Source organism: Hyaena hyaena, unplaced genomic scaffold (genome assembly GCF_003009895.1).
Source record: "Hyaena hyaena isolate Hyena2069 unplaced genomic scaffold, ASM300989v1 scaffold_77, whole genome shotgun sequence".
Classification (NCBI taxonomy): domain Eukaryota; kingdom Metazoa; phylum Chordata; class Mammalia; order Carnivora; family Hyaenidae; genus Hyaena; species Hyaena hyaena.
The window spans coordinates 2,921,251-2,944,721 of record NW_024080708.1 but is presented as its reverse complement, the minus strand read 5'-3'; the positions used below and the strand labels follow the sequence as shown (position 1 = coordinate 2,944,721).

Here is a 23,471-nt window from a genome sequence, read left to right as displayed (position 1 = left end):
CTCTTGTTCAGAAACCTCCCCTTCATTCTGACAAACTGGCTGCCATCCTGATAAACAGATTTTCTTAAAAGGAACTGTAAACCAGAGCCAGACTTACTTTCTGGTACTGAAGGAAAAAAAAAAAAAAAACGTGTCTGATTTCCCGCTTAAGAGAAAGATCTGGCACTACGCGTCACCAGCATCCCTCCACTCCCCAATCAAACGTGGTTCTTGGCGCTCCTAAGCCAGCTCTCGCCCACTGCCTAGCTACAGGGGGCGGGGCTATACCTTAGCCTCTCCCCTTTCGTGGCCTCCAGCCAATACCTGAGACAACTGGGGGCAGGCCGAGCCCCCAGTGAGGACCCGCCCCTCGCTCCCACTCAGCTAATCAGGGCGGGCGGGGTGTGGATTTCCGTGCTGACCCCGCCTTCCCGGCTCTGGGCAATTTAGAGCCGCACGCCGGGCGGGAATGTAAGATGGCGGAGTAGCAACGCGAAGCGGTTAGCACTTGAGTCTGTGGGCCGACTTCGGTTTCCGTCTCGGCAGCAACAGTGATCGCTGAGCGGCGAGTGCCTAGGGTGGTTGGCCAAGATGCCGAATATTAAAATCTTCAGCGGCAGTTCCCACCAAGACTTATCCCAGAAAATTGCTGACCGCCTGGGCCTGGAGCTAGGCAAGGTGGTGACTAAGAAATTCAGCAACCAAGAGACCTGGTAAGGGCGAAGTTGGGACCCCAACCGGCCTCACCTGCTGGGGTTGGCGGGGACCACGCTTGGGCGGCAGACGGAAGGGGGATGGGGCGGCCGCGTGAGTTCTGAGGGACCGGAGGGGAGGGGGGGGGAAGGGAAGGGGCAGCTCTGTGGAGAGCGTGCCCCACGGGCTGTTTCCGTTATTTTACCTCTCGCGGGAGGGTCACGTTCATTCTCACCGTGCGGTGGGGTGGAGTTAAGATGGAGCATGAGGCGAAGCTGTTGGGTTTGAAGGCAAGGGTTGGAGGACCCAAGGCGGGGATAGTGGCTGCCTAGAGCGACGGGAAGGGAAAGACGCTTAGCCTCGGCCAAGGGGACACGTGGCTTTGTCGCTTCGCTGTTGAGCCATGCCGACTGGACTGGGACCAGCTTGCTTGGGAGAACCGTACTGCGTAATAAGCCCTCCTGGTGTTTCATTTAGAGTCTAAGAAGAAGCTATTCAATTCGAAATGGTGTCGGTCGGGTTTCGTTTTGAGAGAAATTGACATTCTGTACTGAGGGCGCCAAAATGATTACTAAGGACTTCTTGGATTGGCAAGCGCTGGCTTTTCACATCTTTAGAATCGGAGCCATACTTAAGTTAAATCTAGTTGATCAGATAAAGTGATACATTCACTCTGCATCCTGATTGCCAGCATCTCAGCTTGAGCCATCCAGAAAATTTGGGGGAACCTTAGTTCTGGAATCCTTGACCTTTTTCAGTGCGGATACTGGTACAGATGATACAGAAACCTATTTTTCAGTAGCAAAGTCTCTCCTGAACTGGTCTCCGCTTAGCGCCGTTGTGGGGAATTTAGGAAACAGTTTTCATCCCTGAGTGTTAAGATAATGGAGCAAGGATAATAGAGTGGAAGACCGGAATTGCATAGTACGTTGCAGCTGGAATTTTTTTCATTGCCTTGCTAATTAAACTGCTCCCTCCCCCTACTTCCAACCTCCTCCTGCACCTTGGGGCAATCTTAAGAGATAACTTAGTTATTTGATCCTATCAATGCACCTTCCACCGAAACGTAGAATCTTCTGGTTCTGATAGGTATACTTGCTGTTTTGTGACCCTGATGATCAAATCAGAGAGCAGTGCCCACAATCTTACACAGTCATCTCTTAAGGGGAAAGTTTACACCAAACCTAATTGTCAGTTAAATTAGTTAAGGTTACTTGCAACATTTTTTCTAAATACTTTTTTGTTTCCTCTTTTTTTTCTTTCTTTTAAACTTGCTATGGAGGTGTAACTCCCCCCCCCCCCCATCCTTTCTAGACCCGCTGAAAAGCATTCATCTGTAGTGGACAGCTTCCTTCTGGATACTTGATTGTTGTGCCGCTGGTTTTGATGCAGATGATAGTGCAAACACTGACACCATCTGTAACCAGGCAATACCTTAGTCAGAAGAGGCTGGCCAAGCTGCTGTCTTTAGCTTTGACCACACCATTATGACACCCTAATAATGAAACCATACGGGGACCAGACTTTGCATGCTGCAATATAGGTAGGGGACAAGAATGATTTTCATTCAGAGGGGGGTTTTTGCCCCCCCTTAGAAACCTGTGGTTATTAAGTCTTCTGCCTACACTTCTAGGAAAAATTCAAAGATCTTATTTTTCTTTGTGTTAACCCTTCACCCTCTGTCATAGTGCAATGCCCTAGAACCTGAAGCTATATTGGGAGAAGGAGGAACGAGAACAATTTAGTGTTCTGACTGATCTGAATTCATCAGCAATGCCCATCTACTTCTTAAATCAGTCTGGTTTCATTTTTAAACAGCTGGACAATGGCACGCTTGGAAACATTGGTTAAGATTAAGCCCAACATGGAAAATTGCTGACTGGTTTGGTTTCCTCGTTTCAGGCTTAATCATTAGCTTTTTTGGGTCCCTAGGTGTTCCAAAATCTTCATTGAACATAACTGAATATGTTGCCTTTGGAGCTTCCCCCTTCCACCGCCTCCCTCCCCCGTCCCCACCTTTGGCTCTTCTGCACAGTAGAAATGGTAACTACTGCTCTGTGTGACTTTTGGGCTCTGAAGGGCATAGATAGAGCAGCTCAGTGGGTACTCTGGGTCATCAGATGGGGAATTGCAGAGCCCATCCTCAAACGAGACAGTTTTGCTATTTGTATAGTTGCTATTTGGCAGAATTGCAGGGGTTGGTGCTCTCTTGAACAGAGTGGCATTACTTCTCGACTCAAGAGCCTCCATTGCTGTCCAGTTATGCAGGAAACATACATACATGTAGGTGGGTATATCGCACACACAAATAGATAAAAGAGAGATGAGAAGCTCGGGCTCTGGAATCAGAGAACCTGCGCTTGAAATCTTAGCTTTTCTTTGCCTCACCTGTAAAATAATAGCTACCCATAGAATCATTGTGAAGATTAAATGAGATACATTAGAACATTGTCCAATACAGTAAATGCACAGTGGATGTTGGTAAGCAGTGGTGGTGACGGTATTGCAGAAAATGTGGAAACTACAGAAGAGGACAAAGGGGGAAAAGGACCCTCAGATAGTGCCGCCACCAGCCAAGATCAGCTATTCGCATTTTGATTTATGACCTTCCAGATGTTTGTGTGTGTTTATGCACTGTTTCAGAAATGTAAGATGTCTATGGCTTTCATCACTTAGCAATATATTTTGAATAATTTCTCCCCTTAATATTTAGTCTACGTGGTTTTAAGTAGCTGTTCTGGTCTTGTCTTAACGGTTTTACCATAATTTTAGATAACCGAGTGACTTCTAGTAAATATTTCCCATTGTCGACTAATGATTTTATATGAAAACCTTTGAACGCAAGTCTTTGTCCATTTCCTTAGGAAAAACCCCTAGAAGGGGAATTACCAAGTTAAGGGGTAGACGCCATTTTTCAGGCATCTGATACCTTGTTACCAAATTGTCCTCTGGAAAAGTTGACCCAATTTCCGTTCTCATCAGCATTAGCCAAATTAATAGTAATTAATGTATAGTGAGTGCTTAAGAGGTGCTAGTTTTACATTTCTAATCCCCTCTACACTGCTGAGAAGTTACTATGCCCATTTAATGGCTGAAGGAACTAAGGGTCAGAGGTTAAGTAACTTGCCCAACTCTGGGTCCTGTTGCTTACTGTTTTTGTTGATAGAGTATCTCATCTGGCTTTTCAAAGTTTTTAATAAATTAAGGTTTTTGATTTTTTTTAAATTCTCTTCAATATCGATAAATAGCTTTGGTTTATTTGGTTACTCTGGGTAGGCTCAGGGCAGTAGGACTTTAACTTTGGTTGCCTAGGATTTTCCTAAGAACCATAGTCCTTGGTTAGTTAATCCCTTGTGTTTTGCACATGCCAGTGCCTCCATCTAAATTCTTGAGATTTTCTTAAGAATAGTATCCGCCTTCTAGATTTCGCTTTATTTCCTTTTGTGTTTTTTAGCATTCCCTGCTGGTTGGATGCACTGCTAAAGGAAAGGTAAAGGAGAAACAGGTTTTCTCATTGGATGGACATAGCCAGCTTGGCCTCGCCGGAAGATTGGGGGAATGTTTGGAGGACAACACACTGTTAACTAGAGGGAGAGAACATGGAGTGTTACCCTCTAAATTGCTAAACCAGTTCTTTCCACCTGATAGATTACATTAAAAGCAAACAGGTTTTAGGCACAACTGTTCTACTATCAATCACTGCCTAATGTATCATCTCTTAGACTTAGAGAAAACCATAAAAATAATATTAAGATTTTTTTGAGGACTCATTGAACTTTTTATTGACCAAGCTGTTTAATCTGAATGTAGTTTGCAGGCATTTGAAGGCTTTCTGAAAGTCTGTACCTTTTATAATACTACTGGAGGGGTGAGATGGATCCTGATTAGTGAGATTACAATTATTAGTGAGATTACAATTATGCACAGTAAAACAAGGCAGTGTCCTACTTTACTTTACACCACTTATTTTGAATATAGTTAAATAAATAAAATTTTCAAGTTACTAGATACATGTCTGGTCATAACACCTTTCTGTGCTTCAGGATTTAGTCCTAAATTTGGTCTTGGGAAATGGCTGAGCTGTTGGTTGACTATGATTGGGTGATATGATAGTGTTACTAGCAATTGTGTTGGGTGGTGATAATTTAATTTTGTAGTTAATACTTTATCTGCTTTCAGGAAGGGATTTGAAGTGTGTTTCATGATAGTCACAAGGTTTGCTAAATAGATGCTTCAGAAGGCCTCTAGAACAAAGGCCTATCATAATTGTTGGCACAAAGTGGTTACTGCAGTCTAGTGTTACTTTCACTGTATCCCTTGGCTTCTTGGTAGCCAAAGGGATAAAGGTATTTGCAATGGATTATATAGTTTTTCTTTTCTCTCTTCCTTTCTCCCTTTCTCCCTTTCTCTCTTCCTTTCCTTCCTTTCTTTCTTTTCTTTCTTCCTCCCTTCCTTCCTTTTCTTTCTTTCTTTCTTTCTTTCTTTCTTTCTTTCTTTCTTTCTTTCTTTCTTTCTTTCCTTTTCTTTTCTTTCTCTCTTTCTCTCTTTCTCTCTTTCTCTCTTTCTCTCTTTTCTTTCTTTCAGAGAAAGAACAGCATGGGCAGGGGAGGGGCAGAGGGAGTGGGAGACCAAGAATCTTAAGCTGGCTCCACACCCAGTGAGGGGCTAGATCTCACCGGTTGTATCTCACAATGGTGAGATGATGAGATGGTGACCTGAGCCAAAATCAAGAGCCACCTAGCCACCTCTGTGGTTTTATCATAAAACCCTTTGGCCCCTCCAGGCACAAAATTCTGGGAATTTCATGGGTGAGATCCTTAAATGATGATATTGAATAACATAAGGAACAATGTAAGCAATTATGTGGGTATTTTTAATATTGCTTTTGATAGTTGAGGCATTTGTAAAGAGAGATAAGCCATCATGTGTTGTTTTCTGGTCTTAATTGAAAATAAAAAAAAAAACTTTGGAATAGATAATTAGCCCTTCTCCTAGGCTCTCTTGGATCATTTGTTTAAACTCCTGATCAAAACAACCTGGTTCTGGTTGAGTGTATGTCTGGACCACAGATGATATTCTTTGTTCGTGACTGGAATAAGAGCCATAGGCCTCCCATATCAGATGTAGAGGATAGAGGTGACTTTCCTGGAAATCAGTGTACTTGACTTTTGTTCTCCCCCAGGGAAACAGAGATCTTCCATCAAGGAGGTGAGGCATGGGGCTCACCCACGCCTGTGGGAGGGATTAAATTTTTCTTGAGTTTTGAAGTTGCTCAGATATTGAAATACTTGGTCCAGACCATGAAGTTGTTTACCATAAAACATAGAAGGGACTCTTGTGGCTTGGAGCTTCTCAAAGGGCAGGCAGTGTTAGTAAAGGAGATCTGAGAAGCCCCCTTAAACACCACTGTCTCTTGTTTGGGTCTGCCACAATGAGTAACCTACAGAGTGTGTTCTCCAGGTGTGACTTAGCTTTGTCCATTTGCATTTTTTACATTTTTAATATATTTTATTTATCCTGGTATATCCAAAAGTAATGATAATTTCAGCACATAAGCAACCTTGAAATTGAGATACGTTTTTCCTTTTATTTCTCCCACTTTCACAATAACCTCTCAATTCAGTTCCTCCATCACTAGTCATAGTTGAAGTGCTCCATAACCACACAAGTCCAGTGACTCCCAGATTGGTCAGTGCCATTCTAGGACCTACACTTTGAAAAACATGGAAGTTACTCTCCCAGAAACTGCTCCCTGGCTCCCTCCTGCTTGTCCATTTGAATTTTGAAGAATATCTTCAGAAAGCACTTTTGCCATTGGCTTGGTTAACATTGCCCGACAGAGTCCATTGTTGTTGTTGTTGTTGTTTTTAATATAGTTTATTGTCAAGTTGGTTTCCATATAACACCCAGTACTCATCCCAACAAGTGCCCTCCTCCATGCCCATCATCCATTTTCCCCTCTCCCCCACCCCCCATCAACCCTCAGTTTGTTCTCAGTATTTAGGAGTCTCTTATGGTTTGCCTCCCTCCCCCTCCCCTATGGTCCTCTGTTAAGTTTCTCCTGTTCCACATATGAGTGAAAACATTTGGTATCTGTCCTTCTCTGCCTGACTTATTTCACTTAGCATAATACCCTCGAGTTTCATCCATGTTGCTACAAAAGGCCAGATTTCATTCTTTTCTCATTGCCATGTAGTATTCCATTGTATATGTAAACCACATCTTCTTGATCTATTCCTCACCCTAGAGGAGAAAGCAGGAAACAACCTCCTTGACCTCCACCGCAGCAATTTCTTACTTGACACATCTCTAAAGGCAAGGGAGTTAAAAGCAAAAATGAACTATTGAGAACGCATCAAGATAAAAGGCTTCTGCACTGCAAAGGAAACAATCAACAAAACTAATAGGCAACCAATAGGATGTTTGGGTTTTTTTTTTTTTTAACCAATAGGATGTTTGGGTTTTTTTTTTTTTTAATGTTTATTTTTGAGGGAGAGAACACAAGCAGGGGAGGGGCAGAGAGAAGGAGACACAGAATCCAAAGCAGGCTCGAACTCTTTTTTTTATGGGTTTTTTTTTTTTTTAATATTTTTATTTATTTCTAGGAGAGAGACAGCGTGAGCAGGGGAGGGTCAGAGAGAGAGGGAGACACAGACTCCGAAACAGGCTCCAGGCTCTGAGCTGGCAGTCAGCACAGAGCCCGACGCGGGGCTCGAACCCACAAACCACGAGATCATGACCTAAGCGAAAGTCGGACGCTTAACCAACTAAGCCACCCAGGCGCCCCATCGAACTCTTGAACCAGAGGTCCTGACCTGAGCCGAAAAGTTGGCTGCCTAACCGACTAAGCTACCCAGGCTCCCTCAGAGTCCATTGTTTTTTAAGGCTGACCTTGGTGATTAACAGATGTCAGTTCACCTAAGCCAGGGTCCACAAAATTGGTATATCGTTCATTTTGTTGCCTCAGTATCAGTATTTCAGGATCCTACCGCAAAAGTTTGTGTCACTGTCACGTTCTGGCGAGCCCAACGGGTCGTAGTTCCACCCAAAACAAAACCTCTGCCAGCTGCAGATCTGTGGAAAGGGTATGAGCAGATTTATCACAATCTTTTAAAGAAACATACCGGACCCATTGCCTCCAGGGTGAAGTGAGTTATGTTGTGAGGAATGATAGAAGTCTGTCTTCTAAATTTTCTCAAGAGTACACCTGTGGAAGGTTCACAGTTCGACCAGCTTGAGTGGATACCGAGGCAGCCTGGTCCTGAAACATATTCATTCTTTCATTGTTTATGTCCTACCTGCACTGGCTGCCTGGGGATAACAGAAGAGCACGATCTGGTCCCTGCCTTCGTGGAGCTTGCATCCTAGTGGAAGAGACAGGCAGTAAACAAAAATAAACAAAATAAAGTGATAACAAGTTATGATAAGTGTTTTTGAAGGTAATTACTGAGGTGGTGAGGGAATGACTGGGGAGGGTCACTTTATGTCACTTTATTATGGAACATTGCAAACATGCAGAAGTAGCGAGAAGAGTATAATGGTCTCCCCCAGGGTACCCATCAGCCAGTTCAGCAGTTCTCAATTCCTGGCTTAATCTTGTTTCATCTGTTATTCCCCCTTCCATACACACCCACAATCATTTTGAAACAAGCCTAGATAGTATATCACCCATGTACATTTCAGTAATCACAATCCCATTTTCTTGCCTAAAAAAATTAATAGCAGTCTCTTAATATCAGATACCCAGCCAGTATTCACATTACCCTGCCTCATAATTGTGAGTGCTTTTTTTTTTCCCCTTTGCTTGAACTGGTTTGCAGATAAGGTCCATATACAGTGTAACTGGTTGATTATTTTTAAGTCACTTTTGACCTTTTGGTTCTCAGGGAAGTCACTTTTTTTGATAAGAGGGTCAGAGGAGATATTTCTTTTTTTTTTTTTTTTTTAAATATTTTTATTTATTTCTAGGAGAGAGAGAGACAGCGTGAGCAGGGAAGGGTCAGAGAGAGAGGGAGTCACAGACTGAAACAGGCTCCAGGCTCTGAGCTGGCAGTCAGCACAGAGCCCGACGCAGGGCTCGAACCTCGAACCCACGAACCGCGAGATCATGACCCAAGCGAAAGTCGGACGCTTAACCGACTAAGCCACCCAGGCGCCCCCAGAGGAGATATTTCGATTGAAGCGCTGAGAAGTAAAGGAGCTAGTTTAGGAAGGGCATTCCAGTAAGTGGGAAGAATTGCAAGGCAATGATGTGAGCAACAAACGTAAAGGAAGGCCATGTGACTGATGCATAGTAAGCTAGGGAGAAAATCTTTCGAGTTGAGCTCTCTCTCAAATAAAAACCCAGAGTTTTCCAAATTCTACAGTTTCTCAGAACATCATACACCTGGACTAGGTTCTTTGACTTAATGCAGAAATCCTTTTGTTTTTAGTTACATTTCTGTGACCTCAGCTTTCACTGAGGGCCACAGTTAACACTTTACTCAAGTATGCACAAAGCATGATAATGCACTTTTGTGTTCAAAGCAAATTTTGAGATAGTTGTAGATCCACAGGTAATTGTAAGAAATGATGCTGAGACGTCCTGTGTACCCATTACCCAGTTTTCCCAAAGCTCCCAGCCATAGTCATTCCAAACTAGAGTTTTCTCACAAAACTGTAGTCTGATATAAGAAGCAGGATATGGATATTGATGCAAGGCTCCTTCCTGTCGTAACCACACCCACCTGTCTTCTCCGTCTATGTAGTTTCCTTATGTTGCTTCTGTCTGGTTTCGGTGTCTTACTAATACTGGCCTTGTAAAATGCGTTGGAAAGTATCCCCTCCTCATCTGCATTCTAGAAAAGATGGTGCACATTTTGTGTTAATTCTTCGGATGTTTGATGGAACTCTCCAGTGCAGCTGTTTTTGGTGAGTCTTAGAGGTTTATCCATTTTTAATTTTTTTTTTTAAATTTTTGGTCAGTTTTAGGGGCTTAACCATTTAAAAAAATTTTTAAAGCTTATTTATTTAAGTAATCTGTGCACCCAGTGTGGGGCTCGAATTCATGACCCTCAGATCAAGAGCCACATGCTCCTGTGACTGGGCCAGCCAGGTGCCCTGAGGCTTAACAGTTTTTTAAATTCCCATTCCCCCAAGAACCAGCTTTGTGTTTTCCTTGGTTTTTCTCTGTTTTTGGTTTCATTGATTTCTGCTCTTATAGTTATTTTCTTCTGCTTACTTCAGGTTTATTTTGCCCATTTTCTGCTTTATTAATATTGATTATTTAGCAAATAATGTACTTTTAACATAAGGATCCCTTGGATAAAATACTTCTTTAATTCAGGGCCTGAAGAAGGTTTATCTCTGGATATCTCAAACTAATGGGTTTTCCTCTTTGTTCTGGCTGCCAGGAGTCTCACCTTCCCTGTTCTAATTGGTTTCTGGTTTGATTTTTTACCATTTGCTTTTATTTGTCTTGCTTTACGAAGTAAACTAACCCCATTCTCTTTATTTTTTTCTTGTCTTTTTTTTAATGTTTGTTTTTAAGAGAGAGAGACAGCGTGCTGCGAGTTGGGGCGGGGCAGAGAGAGGGAGACATATTTTCTGAAGCAGGCTCCAGGCTTTGGAAAAATACGTCAGCACAGAGCCCGATGCGGGGCTTGAACCCACGAACCGTGAGATCATGACCTGAGCCAAAGTCAGATGCTTAACCAACTGAGCCACCCACGTACCAACCCCATTCTTTTTTACATTAATTGTTACTTGAATTGGAAAGGAATGAATATTAAGTAACTATTCCCTGTGTCAGCTGCTTCTGGCAATGGAATTCTCTCCTGTTGAAGTTTTTCTCTTGGTCAGTAGGAGTTATCCACTATTCTGACCTACTCCTGGTTGATACACACTACTTAACACATGCATACACACACATCCACAAATACCCTCACCTCAGTTACACGATTAATTAGGGAAATGGCATTGCTTAAGGTGTCACGGAGGTTATGATTTTTTAATCATAAGTTATTCTTGGTAAGAATTCAAGCATGGATATTAAAACTTGCATTTTATGGTAAAGTGTAGCCCTACTCCATAATTAACTTCCCGTGGAATATTTTTTAAACAAGACTTACTAATTGGAAAGAATACAGTTAGCATAAAATGGAGGCAAGGACCACATCTGTTTTATTTTCCATGTGTCTCTGGCACTTAGCACAGTGACCGGCATATGAACATTTACTGTTTGTTGAGTGAAGTGCCAGTGTGGTAGATGTGGTCCTGGCTTCCATAGAAGGCATCGTTATAGAACAGTAGTGTGATTCATTCCTCACATGATCTTTCTACTTTTGTTATACGTGGACTGTGACAGTCACAGGCTCTGTATCCAATTTGCGTGCACATATCCTATTCCTGTACATGAGACACAGGCAGCTCAAAGAAAAGTATGGTCTGGTTACTTGTAAGTTCTTTAGCCAATCTTTTTCATGTTATGTCACACGTAACAATAGGTAATATTTGTATAGTACACTGGAGTCAACTGAGGCAGTAACCCGCTTCTGGAACAGGAGCTCCTTCCGGGGAGCTCCCAAAGTCTTGAGGGGATCAGCGTCCGTGTTCAGCTAGAACCCATTAACAGCATGCTAGTGGGGAAGCTATACTTTTTAGGCTGTACTGTCTGTAGCAGTGTGCTATGGTGCTTTAAAATCTGATGTTCCTCAAACCGAGGGCTGATGGGGGTGGGGGGGAGGGGAAGGAGGGGGATGGGCATGGAGGAGGGCACTTGTGGGGATGAGCACTGGGTGTTACGTGGAAACCAACTTGACAGACTATTTGTAACAAAAATAAATAAAATCTGTTGTTCCTTGTTTTCCTTCCTTTCCGGTTGTAGTGTGGAGATTGGTGAGAGTGTACGTGGAGAGGATGTCTACATCGTTCAGAGCGGCTGTGGCGAAATCAACGACAATCTAATGGAGCTTTTGATCATGATTAACGCCTGCAAGATCGCTTCCGCCAGCCGGGTTACCGCAGTCATCCCATGCTTCCCGTATGCTCGGCAGGATAAGAAGGATAAGGTGGGAGCAGAATCATCCTGAAAAACAATTTTTTTGTTGTTTTAATCGGAAGAAGCACTTTCCCAGAATCACAGAAAAAATTCCTTAATCCTCACATACATATTTAGAGGGTATTGTTTTTTTAAATCACATTCTTTTAGGTATTACCCAGTGTTCAAAACAATTGACATGTGATTGCTTTATATAAATCAACAGTTAGCTCTCTCTGACTTTTGAATTGTATCAGTAGGACTAAGCACCAGCTGCAGTGGATGGACTAGAATATTTTTTAAACCAGTAGATACTCTGGGACTGTCATCATAAAACTTGAAGTCAGTTACATGAATGTCTGGTCTCATCATACACGTGCACGTCTCCCCTTAACTTATCTGGTGTATTAGAGGTTAAGGTATATATAATAAAACTTTGCATGTCTGTTCTAATAGTCCGTGTCTAAATTTTACGTACAGTGTCTGGGAGAAGGCCAGACATTGTTATTCTGAGACTATAGTGCTCCTACGGAGTATAAAAGGCATGGGCTTTGCTAGTGTATAGTACAGCAGGTGTGTTTTACCTGTCATTTAAGGCAGTTGAAGTTGCTAGAATGTTGACCTCTAGATGAGGAAGAGAGTGGTATAATTTACACAGTAAATTAGAATTTCCCTTCTGTGATACCTGTCATTTAAGGCAGTTGAAGTTGCTGGAATGTTGACCTCTAGATGAGGAAGAGAGTGGTATAATTTACACAGTAAATTAGAATTTCCCTTCTGTGACATGTTAGATGTTATACAGGTTTGAGTATGTATGTATCAAAAGAGATTTTAATAATTCTTGTGAAAAAGATACTTTAAGTCTGCCTAGTTTAAATAGTTGAGCCTTAGAACCCTTGAATAGGCTGAAAATATGTACATTAAGAAAACAAAAGGTAGGAAAGTATTTTTCTTCTGAAATATGTATCCTGATTTGGAAAAGTGATATTCCACTTAATATTTGTGCTAGATTGCGATTTACTCATAAAGTCCATGGCCATGGCACTTTCTATGAATTTTATGGTAGTATGGTGCCATAAACATAGTAGGTGCACAGTAAGCAAATGCTTCTTGAGCAAATGAATTGTTTCTCAGAATGGCTTTTTGGTTTTCTTGTCCTTTGTTTTTGTCCCCTCCATTTAGAGCCGGGCTCCGATCTCAGCTAAGCTTGTTGCAAACATGCTCTCTGTAGCAGGTGCGGATCATATTATCACCATGGACCTGCATGCCTCTCAGATTCAGGTATCTGGAAGCTCACTATTCAGCATTAGAAAATCGGGGGGGGGGGAGGGAGGAGAGAGCCCATCATTGTAAAGACTGCAGAGAAGCAAAAACCTGCCCAAAGACAGCTCAAATAAACTAGACATTGAAACCATTTTAAACATCCTCACCTTAAGCATTGTTTATGATCTCAGTCATTGGGGATGGTTGGATAAGGGAGGCTCTCTGGCATTCTGAGAAGACATGGGCTTCGGGTTCAGACCTAGTTTGAATAATGGCTCTGACAGTTGCACAGGCTATTTAACTACTCTGAATACACACTGCATTGTTATCGTGAGTGTTAAATTTATGGTAGAAATGTCTGGCCCAGGATAGGTGCTCAGTAAATTGGGAACTGTTATTGTCATCATTAAATTTAGAGCCACAGATATCAGAATATACTTCCTAGCATAAACAGTAAGGAAAATGCAACATTCCTTTGTATTTTGTACTATTTAAAGGGCCTCTCAAATCTACATTGGAAGGTTATGGCAATCCAGTGAGGTACCCAAGGGTAGGTGATTATACCCATTTTTTAAACATGTTTTTATTTATTTTTGAGAGAGAGCGAGTATATACATGCACGCGAGTACGGGACAGAGGATCCAAAGCAGGCTCTGCATTGACTGCGGAGAGCCCAGTGTAGGGCTTGAACTCATGAACCATGAGATCATGACCTGAGCTGAAGTCAGACGCTTAACTGACTGAGCCACCCAGGCGCCTCTGATTATACCCATTTTATCGAAGAGGAACAGATTTGTTGAGAAACACAACTAATCTGTAGCAACTGGTATTAGAGTAGAGATCTTTTTGTGACCATTTATTATTATAAATACATTCCACTAAGTTTACGTATCAAAGCATCTCTAACTGGTTTAGCAGTTAGCTTTTGCTCCCTAACAAACCAGCCCAACATACGGTGGCATAAGGCAATAAGTCTTACCTCATGGGTCTGCACATGCCTGGGCCGTTGCGTTATTGGCTGAACTTGGGCCGTTTTTCTCAAGGGTTCTCTCATTTCCTGTGGTCAGCTGTGGGTTAGCTGAAAGCAGACGTTGCCCCATTTGTTCGGGACTCTCTTGGGCAGTGCAGGTTTGAGGAAGCCATTTTTTAAAAAAATTTTAGGGGCGCCTGGGTAGCTCAGTCAATTAAGCGTCGGGCTTCGGCTCAGGTCATGATCTCACGGTTCGTGGGTTTGAGCCCCGCGTCGGGCTCTGTGCTGACAGCTAGCTCAGAGCCTGGAGCCTGTTTCGGATTCTGTGTCTCCCTCTCTCTGACCCTCCCCTGTTCATGCTGTCTTTCTCTCTCTCTCTCTCTCTCTCTCTCTCTCTCTCAGAAATAAATAAAACATAAAAATTTTAATGTTTATTTATTTTTGAGAGAGAGACACAGAGTGTGAGTGCGGGAAGGGTAGAGAGAGGGAGGGTGACGCAGAATCCGAAACAGGCCCCAGGCTCTGAGCTGTCAGAACAGAGCCTGATGCAGGGCTCGAACTCATGAACTGCGAGATAATGGCCAAGCCGAAGTTGGGACACTTAGCCAACTAAGCCACCCAGGCGCCTGTGAGGAAGCTATATTTTATCTGCTACACTGAGCCATACCTTCTAATCAGTTTGAATGTCACAGGAAGGTACTATTTGGGCCAGTTATTACCCTCCTTGTATTAGTCATTTATAAATCGAAGAGCAGAAACAAAGCAAAAGTGACTCACCTTTTTTCTACAGGGCTTTTTTGATATCCCAGTGGACAATTTGTATGCAGAGCCAGCAGTCCTGAAATGGATCAGGGAAAACATCTCCGAGTGGAGGAACTGCACTATCGTCTCCCCCGATGCTGGTGGAGCTAAGAGGTACGTCCGAAATGGCGCTTGTTCTCGATGTACTGGGGACATCTTTCAGACAGCGGTGTCAGAAGGTTGACTTTTTTCTAGCAAGTGACAGTTTTTAAGTTCAGTTGACCCTTGAACAGCATGGGGGTTAAGGGCATCGACCTCCTCACCCCCTGCCCTGTTCACTCCAAAATCTGCATATAACTTTTGACCGCCTCCGAACTCACCTGCTAATAGCCAGCTATTGACCAGAAGTGTTACCAATAACATAAACAGTCGATTAGCACACTTTGTATTTTACTAATGTTACAGACGGTATTACAACGGAGCAAGCTAGAGAAAAGAAAATGTTACTGAGAGAATACATTTACAGAACCATACCTACCACATCAGGAAAAATCTGCCTATTAGTGGACCTGCACAGGTGAAACCCATGTTTTTCAAGGGTCAAGTATACTACAGAATGAGTGTATCAGTAGCTGGGACACGAGCTGGACATAGTTTTACTGGCCTGAGTCACTGCCTGAAAGACAAGGCAGCCTAGAGGGGTCCTTAAGTAATTGCGATATTGTAGGCTTGACTGAAACCCATTAGTAACTTGGCACCACAGAGCTAGCAACACCGCTGTGAACCCATCCAGAAGGCTGGGAAATTGGAGCTTCCAATGAATGGCACCTGCTCTCGAACCACGTGCTATTATTAGTGGACAAATAAGGCTTTTACATGCCTCATGATGCCATTGGCTTGACCGTGTTAATCCTGGCATTGAGACATTAAGCAAGAGGGAAAATAAAGTGCGGTAACTTTATTTAAAACCAAGACCTTAATATTTTAAACAGACTGATTGCCAGGCATTGCCAGTTTCAGTGCTTCACAGCTCACATGGTGCCGACTAAGAGCTCTTGATTTCCTTAGTGGATCACTCGTTAGTAATGCATTCAAAAGTCTGACACATGTTCTTCTTGTTGTGGAAATAGAATGAAGAGGCTACAAAACACAGATGATTGGAGAAAGCTAATTCTGATCTTTCTAAAGGCCATTCAAATCTTCAATGACTGTTTCTCCACAACCTCTTTATTTCAGTAACTCCAACAGAACTGATAAGCTGAGCACTTGAGTTCTGTTATCCAGCCAGATGTGCGGCTCTGTGAGTCTCATGCAGTCGCTAGTTATCATCTGTAAAAGCGACAGAGCCAAAAAAGCATCCCTCTAATGGCAGTTGTCAAACTTGTCTTAACTTGTTGGGCATTATTTCCACATCTTGCCATGGGACTTAGAAAATAGTTGTGTTTGAAATAAAAATCAAGCCAAGATTTTCTTTCCAAAGTTGGATACGGGAAAACTGCCTTCAGTAGGTGCCTTACTGCCACATGACCAGTTTTGTGTGTGTGTATCATTTTCTTACAGTGGTGGAGCATTTGCCGAGTGAGTGGCTATCACTTTGGTCTTGACAAGGTTTTTGGAGTAGGTCGAGGTCCCTCTGTGATTGGGGCTTGCACAGAGTTCTCCCCTCAAGGGTCTAGGGAGTGACTTTTTCCAGCCCTTCCTCCTTTGTCTGTCATTGATTTTTTTTAATGTTTATTTTTGAGAGAGCGTGAGCTGGGGAGGGGCAGAGAAAGAGGGAGACACAGAATCCAAACCAGGCTAGAACCCATGAACCATGGGACCATGACATTACCCAAGCCAAAGTCAGAAGCTTAACCAACTGAGCCACTCAGATGCCCCTGTCAGTCATTGTTTTTTGTTGGCCATGGAGTACGGACATCTTGGATGCTTAAGCTAATTGAGTATATATTTGTCTTATATGAATAAACATTGTAAGGAGATTGGTTATTCTTGATGTTCTATGCTCACACAGTTCTAGTAATGGGGAACATAGGGTATGGTTCCTTTAGATCAGGGTCATAAGCTGGTCAGGTTGTGGTTCAGATCTTGTGTGTTCTTTATTATATGGTCACAGGCTCTCCCCTGTCCAACACAGACTCCCTTATGTGACCATAAGGTACAATGGAAACCAGACATAAGGCTCTGGTTGGATCAGTGCTGCATTAAAAAAAAAAACAAAAACCTGCCCAACTCTTGATTTCAGCTCAGGTCAATGTCCCAGAGTCAGTCGTAGGATCAAGCCGTGCGTCGGGTTCTGTTCTGAGCGTGGTGCCTGCTTAAGATTCTGTCTCCCCTGCATGTGCTCTCTCTCCTTTCTCTCTCTAAATTTTTTAATTTTTTTTTTTAATTTTTGAGAGACCCTGAATGTGAGCGGGGGAGGGGCAGAGAGAGAGGAAGACACAGAATCTGAAGGAGGCTCCAGGCTCTGAGCTGTCAGCACAGAGACCAACGTGGGGCTTGAACTCACAAATCATGAGATCATGACCTGAGCAAAGACAGACGCTTAACCAACTGAGCCACCTAGGCACCTGCCCCCTCTAAATGGAAAAAAAATAAAACAAAATAAATAAAAAACAAGACCCAAAACACAGGCTTCTTCACGCATGATGATGGCACAGTGGAGCACGGACCTACACATCACTGGTGCAGCGCGCTGTTGTCTACACGGGATGGATTTCTGTCTGAGTCAATTCTGTGGTATTTTGTCATCAAAGATTTGTCTTCTGTGTCACTTTCTTTATTGGTTTATGTTGTTTTGTAATAGAAAAATAAGACGCTTTGATTTGTTAGAGACCCTTCGGGCTGTCCAAGCAAGATGTCCTGTTTTCCTGGTTAATTGGTACAACTTTATTTCTAGCGCTCCTAAAAGGAACTTCCAAGCTCGGTGTGCAGGTACAGTTGACACTGATAAGTTGGTGGATCACTGAGGGGAGCGCGGTGAGCACATAGGCACTGGAACGGACTGGGGACTTCCTTCTCTCCTGCCAGAGACTCAGGTTCACTTCTCATCACATCCGTGCATCCAACTGGGACAGTCTGTGCACCCCTGGCATTAGCTAATGGAAGTCTTCTCTCTCTCCCTTCTGCTGCCAGTCTATTAAATGAGCGAGGCTTAGCATCCTGCTGCTTCCCGGGACCAGTGAGGCATCTGGCTATTCCCTGCCGTAAACCAACATTAATTATAATCGAAGTCTGACTAATGTGCTCCTGAACTGCTCTCAGGATACAGACACATTAGTCTCTAAAACCCGCTTTGTGACTTGCCTTTGAGAAGCCAGTCAACTAGATTTGTTTTCTTCCAGCCCCTGGAACTGTTTGGTTTCGGAGCGCCATCTCCCCGGAAAACAAGCCCACCGTTTAGTCCCTGTGTTTACATCTTTAGGACACACACACACACACACACACACACACAACGTCGAACTGTGAATGCATCCCTGTTTTGCAGAGTGACCTCCATCGCAGATCGGTTGAATGTGGACTTTGCTCTGATTCACAAAGAACGGAAGAAGGCCAATGAAGTAGACCGCATGGTACTGGTGGGAGATGTGAAGGATCGGGTGGCCATCCTGGTAGATGACATGGCCGACACCTGTGGCACGATCTGCCACGCAGCTGACAAGTGAGTGCCGAGAGGTGGGGCCGGGGATTAGAAGTGAAGAGCTAACTGCTTGCCTGCCGTCTGCATGCCATAAGCCTGCCAGCTCTTTGCAGAGGTGAACTGAGGGGGAGGAGAACTAGCTTTGTGAGTTTTTATTGCCCTAGACTTGAATTTCAGTATGCATCAATTGATGAATATTTTATTTTTTCCCCCAGATTCACTTGGTTATTTTTTTCTTAATGTGCTCAACTATGTAAAACATAAAATTTGCCACTTTGACCATTAAGTGTATAACTCTGTGGTGTTACACTTGTAGCATTGTGCAACTATCACCGCTGCATTTCCGAAATGTTCTTATCACTCTGAATGCTCTACTTTTGATAGTTGATTTAAAATTTTTTAATGTTTTATTTCTTTTTGAGAGAAACAGGGTATGAGTTGGGCGGGGGGCAGAGCTCGACGGAGACACAGAATCGGAAGCAGGCTCCAGGCTCTGAGCTGTCCGCACAGAGCCCAACACTGGGCTCAAATTTGTGAATGGTGAGATCATGACCTGACCCGAAGTCTGGCACTTAACCACCTGAGCCACCCAGGCGCCCCCTTGATAATTTATTTTTATTTCATTTATTTTTTTTTTTTAAGAAATAAGGTAGAGATTTATAGGCCTGCACAGATAGGACTATACAGCTGGCCCTTGGACAAATCAACAGATTTGAACCGTGTGAGTCCACTTAATATGCATTTTTTTTTGATAAATATAGTAGAGGACTATAAACTTAATAAAAATACAACATATTATAACATGCAAAATATGTGTTAATTGACTGTTAATGTTATCGATAAGGCTTCTGGTCAGCAGGAAGGTATTAATTATGGTTTGGAGGAGTTAAAAGTTGTGCTCAGATTTTCAACTGCGGGGGTGGGTGGTTGGCGCCCCTAACCCCTGTGTTGTTCCAGGGTACGTTGTATTTTATTTATATTTTACCTAAGCCAGAAACCCTGGTCCTACCTCTCGACTGTCCATTTTAGCCACTACCACCTTTGTTCACATTATTTCTCATCTCTTGCCTGCACTGTTCTAAACTGCCTTCACTCCACTCTGTTCGTTCTGGTACTGGTCACCAGTCTCTTACCTCCCCAGTCTGTCTTCTCTCACACTGCCTCCTGTCTAATCTGTTTAAAGCTAAGGCTAGATACCATCACTCCTCTCCTTTAAAACCTTAAGTGGCTCCCCAATACTTATAATCCACATCACTATGGACAGCATAGTTTCTCATGGCTTTTCCTTAACCTCTGGGTGTCTGTGCCAGGCACAGGGCCTGGCATATAATAGGGGCTAAGAAAATACTTTGTGCTGAATGATTCCTGATTTGGATCCTGGAGTATACATTTATAAAACTCATTTCGTCCTTGTATTATTAAGGTAATGCTAATTGCTATAACAGATCAACTCCCTGAAATGTCAGTTGCTTAACACAATAGTTTCTTGTTTGTGGTTTAATCCAATGCAAGTATTCTTCTTTTGGTTTTGTGGTGCCACATCTTTAACATAAGGCTTCCAAGATTACCCTGGAAGACATTTCCATTTTGGCCAGCCAGAAAGAGCGAAAAGAGCCTGGAGAACCACCCATGGAAGATTTAAAAATTTTTTTAGATATTTATTTATTTCTGAGAGAGAGAGTGCAAACAGGGTAGGTGCCAAGAGAGAGGGAGACATAGAATCCGATGCAGGCTCCAGGCTCTGAGCTGTCAGCACAGAGCCTGACATGGGGCTCAAACCCATGAGCCGTGGGATCGCGACAGAGCGGAAGTCGGATGCTTAACCAACTAAGCCACCCAGGCGCCCCGCCCATGGAAGGTTTTATAATCCCAGCCAGTGGGATACGTTGTATCTGCCCACATTCTGATAGCTAGAATTAAGGCACATGGTCACTCCTAACTATGCAAGGGAGGCTGGGAAAGGTAGTCCAGCCCTGTGCCCAGGAAAAAAAGGAGATGGATTTCATCGGCCGTAGCAGTCTGTGCCAGTGTCACTATGTTAATCCAAACCTATTCAGATCAATACTTAGTCCAGTTATTTCAACTTGGCTCTGAACCAAGTTGTGTCCCCCCTCATATGTTGAGGTCCTAGCCCCTCTCCCCCAGTGCGATGATATTTGGAGATGGGGCCTTCAGGAGGTCGCTAGATTTAGATGAGGTCACGAGGGTGGGACCCTCATAATGGGAATAGTGCCCTTGTGAGCAGAGACACCAGAGAGCTGATTCCCTCGTGTGTATGTGCACACAGAGGTCATGTGAGTGCACAGTGAGACGGCAGCTGCCAACAAGCCACGGGGAGAGGCCTCAGAATGAAGGTCACCTTGTCACCACCGTAATCGTAGGGTTCCCGGCCTCTAGGACTGTGAGATAAAATTCTCCTTCTTAAGGCACTCAGCCTGTGGTATTTTGTTACGGCAGCCCAAGCTGACTAATACACGCCTCCCCCTGAACTCAGGTGCTGTGGTGACAAGTGAGATTAAGCCAGAGCATGTCTGCTTTTTCCTCTAGACTTCTCTCAGCTGGAGCCACCAGAGTTTATGCTATCTTGACTCATGGAATCTTTTCTGGCCCGGCCATTTCTCGCATTAACAACGCATGCTTTGAAGCAGTAGTCGTCACCAATACCATACCTCAGGAGGATAAGATGAAGCATTGCTCCAAAATACAGGTAAGGATGTGATTCTTGCAACACAAGACTGCTAACTCTTCAGGAGGTGGTCGCATACGTCGAATTACGTGTCTGTGTTCTGAAGACTCCCCGCTTTGCTCTTAAGGCTCAGTCTGTCATCAGGATCTGTGGTCCAAAAGTAAGAAAACAAAATCATGCTTAGAAAGGTTCAAATTGTTAGAGGCACCTCTGGAGGATGGAGCATCAGGGACACCCCATTTCAAGAGATTCTCTCAGTGATTGTGATACCCGCTCACATTTGCAAGTCCTTGCTCTCCAGTATGTGTGTGTGTCGCTCTTAACTATTGGCCCCTGCAGACGTGATGTTAAACCTTTGAACCGGCGGTACCCCCCTTAGGACGGCAGCATGCATGCTCTGGAAACAGCCAAAGTGCATTGCCTAGGGTCTTCGTTAAAATGCAGATTCCTTTGCTCCATCTTAGACCTGCACAGCCAAGATGTCCTGGGACCACTGTCTTAATTCCCCCAAGGAATTAGACACCAAAGTTCGCGTGCTGTTTTACCAAAAGAACAAGGCCTTGCTTAATTAAAAATGTGTCCAGTAGTCCATTAGCTTTCTGAATTTAGTGTGTAGAATTGGAGCATCGATATCCTTCTTAAGGATTTTTTTAAGCTTAAATTTTTTTTTGTTTTGTTTGTTTGCTTGTTTGTTTTATTCCTAAGAATTTGTAAATGTCAACCCACCACCATCTTGATGAGTCTGAGTCAGGGGTTTTCCTCCTTTAGCACTTTGACTCTCTCCTAAGTGGCGATACTAAAAATACAACACAGAGGGGCACCTGGGTGGCTTGTCATTGATTTCGGCTCAGGTCATGATCTCACGGTTTGTGAGTTCAGGCCCTGAGTTGGGCTCCCTCCTGTCAGTAGAGTCCTCTCCAGACCTTCTGTCTCCCTTTCTCCATGCCCCTCCCTGCCTCGTGCTCTTTCTCTCTGTTTCTCAAAGAATAAACTAAAAATGTGCTACAGAATGGCTGGGTGCCTCTCTGAGGGGAAACAGCACAGTGCAGCCCTTTTAAGGGGAAGGACCCTCAGGGGGCTGCTCCTCAGTGTCTGCAGAAGGGTGGGTCCTCCGCCTGGGTGACCCTAACCTGCCGCTTTTCTTGTTTTCCTAGGTGATCGACATCTCCATGATCCTTGCCGAAGCCATCAGGAGAACTCACAACGGGGAGTCCGTTTCCTACCTGTTCAGCCATGTTCCTTTATAATAGAATTACTGCTGAGGCTTTTTACAAATAAAGTGAACCCCGCCCCTTGTTCTCCCTTGGTATTTGATGAAAATCCGGCAGAACACCCAGCTTGCTCCATGTAGCTTTCCACACCCCACATCAGGTATATTAGTGTTTCTCCTGAATTAGAGGAAAAACGGATTGAGACTCACGGCTGGGATTTCCTGCCTGCATTGTCTCATTCGGGCTTCTTGGATTCTGTGAGCCTCTCTCACAGCTTTGCAGCTTTGCAGCTTTAACCACAACTGAGCTGCTGCAAGATTGCAGGCTTGGGAGGGTGTTGTGTTGTGGGGGTGTTTGAAGTTGATGGGGGAAGCTCAGACTACTTTGCATGTGAATACTTCAGGGTTTCCTTGGTTTTGAACTACTGGCAACAAAGCCCACCCAGTTTCACCCCCTCCCCCAAACCCGTGACAAGCTCTCAAAAGTCTAATGCTAAATTACAGCAAGAACCCTAGGCGGCCCCAGCCCAGCTCTGGTTGCTGAGTCCTGTGAAGCAGGAGCCAGCGGGCAGCTCTCTGGTGGGGAGGCCTGAGGGGTGGCAGCACACAGGGCAGTGAATGCTTCTTGGGAGGAAATAGCCTGATCCTTCATCCCCTGCTTGGGGACTGTGTCGCTTGGATCCTCTTTTGTACCTGTTCCTTTCCATTTGACTTGACCTTCAGCCATCTTGCCCTTTCCCTGGTCAGATAACCCTCTGGGGCCCAGATGTTCCTTGTACTACAGTCTTCTGGAAAGTAAACTCACCCCCCGCTACATGATCTCTAACATTTACACGGGATTGTTTTTGCCGTAGCTTAATCTTCCCGAGCCCGCTACCACCGTGGTAGTAGGTTTTAGGTGGGGTCGTAGTGCCTTTGGATTAATTTAAATATCTCATTTTCATCTTCCTCCCATTGATCCGGCCTCTCCAGTGACCCAAGATTTCTGTTAAAAAGGTTGATGTTACTGTTTACTGTCTCTTGTAGAGGAAACTAATAAAGTGTCTTTGTGTGATTGTGGGTCCGTATCGTATCTGTACCTGTCTTTCTGCCAAAAGGTTTGGTCTAGGCGTCGTGCGGTCCAGTGATCACTCTTCCGTGCTTCCAGACTGTTGGCTGCACCATTAAAGCAAGAGAGGACCTTGGCCGCAGTTTTATCCAACCATGAGACCTTAAGATGTCTGGGGTTTACTGAGAACTAGATACACCATGGTTCTGTGCATTATACCTGAATTA

The 23,471-nt window shown here is 43.8% G+C and overlaps 1 protein-coding gene across 1 annotated transcript; it reads left to right on the top strand.

The window, feature by feature from the left end:
- The first annotated feature begins 439 nt into the window (after positions 1–439).
- Positions 440–23,250, top strand: PRPS1 (phosphoribosyl pyrophosphate synthetase 1). Its single transcript, XM_039233530.1, has 7 exons — positions 440–692; positions 11,537–11,720; positions 12,872–12,970; positions 14,713–14,837; positions 18,148–18,321; positions 20,848–21,007; positions 22,141–23,250. Exons 1-7 carry the CDS (start codon positions 571–573, stop codon positions 22,231–22,233), a joined length of 957 nt encoding a protein of 318 aa, XP_039089461.1. The 5' UTR covers positions 440–570; the 3' UTR covers positions 22,234–23,250.
- Positions 23,251–23,471: the final 221 nt, after the last annotated feature.